General features: G+C 55.4%; 1 protein-coding gene across 1 annotated transcript; it reads right to left on the bottom strand.

Annotated features, from left to right (window-relative positions):
* Positions 1-6: 6 nt before the first annotated feature.
* LOC146586924 (rho guanine nucleotide exchange factor 10-like protein) lies at positions 7-2203 on the bottom strand. Its single transcript, XM_085320450.1, has 3 exons — positions 1998-2203; positions 994-1116; positions 7-554 (listed from the first exon to the last, which is right to left on the bottom strand). The coding sequence occupies exons 1-3, from the start codon at positions 2125-2127 to the stop codon at positions 55-57; spliced, it is 753 nt and encodes a 250-aa protein (XP_085176576.1). The 5' UTR covers positions 2128-2203; the 3' UTR covers positions 7-54.
* Between the last annotated feature and the right edge of the window lie 966 nt (positions 2204-3169).

The following is a 3169-nucleotide window of genomic DNA, read 5'->3' as shown; positions in this document are numbered from 1 at the left end:
TTTTTTTTCTTCCTTAAAAAAAGAAAAAGGAGGGGGGAAGGCTTCTCCCCAGTGCTATAGCGTCAGCGGCACCTGCCAGATGAGGAGGGTGCTGTCCGCCCCGCCGGCGGGCGCCGAGCCGCGGCCGGCGGCGCCGAAGTTGCGGTAGCCCCGGCCGCCGGAGACGATGGCCACGGAGGAAATCTCCTTGCGGGGGGCGTCGCGGGCGCAGGGCCGGCTGCGCACCCACACGTCCGGGTCGTCGGCCATCTCGTAGACGGAGCCGTCCTCCTCGGCGTGCTCCGGCGCGGCACCGGCCGGCGCGTCCCGCACCGACAGCAGCTGCCCCGGCAAATGCGACGTGGAGCGCAGGCGATATTGCAGCAAAATCCCTTTTTTCCGCGGCTCGCCGGGCGGCGGCGGCGGGCCGGCAGCCTCCTCTTCCTCCTCTTCCTCGCCGCCTCCCGGCTCTTCCTCCCGCTCGCTCTTGAGGACGTCGGGTGCCAGGGTGCTCAGGGCCACCGCCAGAAAGGCCACGGGGCCGCCGTGCCCGTTGAGGGACACCATGCCTTTGCCTGGGAGGGGACGGAGAGGGGCAGCACGGGAATTCGCGATGCCCGTGGGAATTCGTGGCGCCCGCGGGAATTTACAGCACCCACGGGAATTTGTGGTGCCCGTGGGAATTTGCGGCACCCACAGGCATTCGTGGCGCCCGTGGGAATTTGAGGCCCCGGCAGGAATTTGCGGCGCCCGTGGGAACTTTCGGTGCCCGCGGGAATTTGCAGCACCCGCGGGAATTCGTGGTGCCCACGGGAATTTGCGGCGCCCGCGGGAACTTTCAGCGCCCGCGGGAACTTTCGGCGCCCGCGGGAATACCGCAGGGAAAAAAGCCACGTCTGGGGACCTCCGGGCTTGCAAGCAAGCAGAAAACTCCTCTTTGGGGGGAGTTTTTATCTTTGTTTTGGTTGGTTTGGGGGTGACTTTGGCTGTTTTGGCGGAGGAGGGGGGGCTCACCGGTGATTTTGGGGATGCCCTCGAGCCGCGGCACGGGCAGCAGCACGATGATGCCCTGGTCGGTGCCCACCCAGAGGAGGCCTTGGCAGATGAGCAGGCTGGTGACGCGCACGTGCTTCTGGCCTGCGGGAGAGAGGCCGGCGTGAGCCCGGCGCCCCGCGGGGAAAAAGAAAGCGGGGAAAAAAAGGAGGAGCAGGGAAAAAAAAGGAGAAAAGTGAGAAAGCCTGAGGATGCCCCGTTGCACGGGAAAAACACGATGCTGAATGTTTTTGCATGGGATAAGGACTTGTAACGGGCAGGGAATATTCTGTGGCGGAGCTGCTCGCTTTTTTAGTGCCCTGGAAAGGAGGAGGGTGGGTGCGAGCTGGGGGAGATAGGGGGAAAGAAGGGGAAAAGGAGAAAGGGGAGGAAAAAGGGGAAAGAAGGGCGGGAAAGAAGGAGGGAAAAGGGGAAAAGAAGGGCGGGAAAAGCGGAAAAGAAGGGCGGGAAAAGGGGAAAAGAAGGAGCGAAAAGGGGAAAAGAAGGAGCGAAAAGGGGAAAAGAAGGGAAAAGGGAAAAGAAAGGAGAAAGGGGTAAAGAAGGGGGGAAAGGAAAAGAACTGAGAAAAGGGGGAAAGGAAGGGAGAAAGGGGGAAAAGAGGAGAGAAAGGGGAAAAGAAGGAGAGAAAGTGAAAAGAAAGGGGGAAAGGGAAAAGAAGGGGAAAGGGAAAAGACAGAGAAAAGAAAAGAAGGGGGAAAAAGCAAAAGGGGGAAAGAAAAGGGACAAAAAGAAAAGAAGGAGGGAAAAGAGAAAGAAGGGGAAAAGAAAGGAAGGGGGGAAAAGAAAGGAAGAGGGGAAAGGAGGAGAAAAGGAGAAGAAAAAAGAAAACAAGGGGAAAATGGGGGAAAAAAAGGGGAAAAAGTGAAGGAGAGGAAAAAAGAAAAGGGGGAAAAGAAAAGAATGGGGGAAAAAGAGAAGAAGGGGGGAGAGCAGCGTGGGGGCGGCTGGCGAGGGCCCCCGCTCACCGGGGAGGACGAAGGTGGTCCGCGTGGCGATGTTGATCTCCTGCAGGTGCTCCAGCGTCTCCGTGTGGAAGAGGCGGATGGAGGAGCCGGAGGAAAAGGCCATCCAGACGCCGCTGCCCGCCTTGATCATGTGCGTCACGCTGGCCTCGGCGTCCGGGTGCGCCTCGAAGGTTTGCTGCCGGCGGGGCCAGGGCGAAAAAGTGAAATTAAAGGGGAAAAACCAGGTGGGAAAAAAAGGGGAAAAAAAATTAAAAATAGGTAAAAAAAAATTAAATAGAAAAGAATTAAAAATAGAAAACATTAAGGAATAGAAGAAATGAAGAAATAGGAAAAAAATTAAATAGAAAAAAAATTAAAAATGGAAAAAATTAATAGAAAAAAATAAGAAATAGGAAAAAAATTTAAAATAGAAAAAATTAAGGAATAGGAAAAACAGGAAAAAAATAGGAAAAATTAAAAAAGGGGAAAAAGGAAAAAATAAATAAAAATAATAAATAAGTACAAACAGAAAACCCAGAAAATAAAACCTGCTCAGAGTGAGGTCGCCCGGCGCTCAGCGACCCCCAGGCCCGGGGCGCCCCGGAGCGGGGGGAGGGACGGGGGGGCCGTTCCCGCTCCGTCGCGAGCGGCTCGGCGGAGATTTCCCGGCCGCTTCCAGAAATAGCCCCTGGCTGGGGCTCGCTCCAGCGGCTGCGGAGCCGGAGCCGGCCGCGGCGAGCCCGCCGGGGGACGGCAAGGTGACCTTGAGCGATGCCCTTCTTGTCCCCCCCGCCCCCCACCTTCCCCGGGAGGGTTACGCAGCCATTTGAACCCCCTCCGTGGGCTATTGCAGAAAAAAGAAAAAAAAAAAATATATATATATATGTATATATGCTGTTTAGATTTTTGTTGCACAGCGACTTCTGGATAAGAAAGAGGAGCAGAGGGGGGGAAAAAAAAAGGAAAAAAAAATCCACCATTTTCGTATAAAGCCTGTTTTGCAAAAGGTCCGAAGTGGTGAGCGGCGGTTTCAGCTCGGAGCACGATTTTTCAGCCCCACTGGATTTACCAAACCCTGAATAAGCGGAAAAAGCTGGGGCGCTCGGGCAAATTAAACTTTTCGGGGCTTCTTCCTTGTGGCGACGGATTTGCTCTTTAATGGGAACCGTTTCCGCGGGAATAGCCCCAAACCG

The sequence above is a fragment of the Rhea americana genome, unplaced genomic scaffold (genome assembly GCF_003343005.1).
Source record: "Rhea americana isolate MKP2758 unplaced genomic scaffold, rheAme1 scaffold_638, whole genome shotgun sequence".
NCBI classification, from domain to species: Eukaryota; Metazoa; Chordata; class Aves; order Rheiformes; family Rheidae; genus Rhea; species Rhea americana.
The sequence above is the reverse complement of the archived record's forward strand: the minus strand, read 5'-3'. Positions and strand labels throughout refer to the sequence as shown.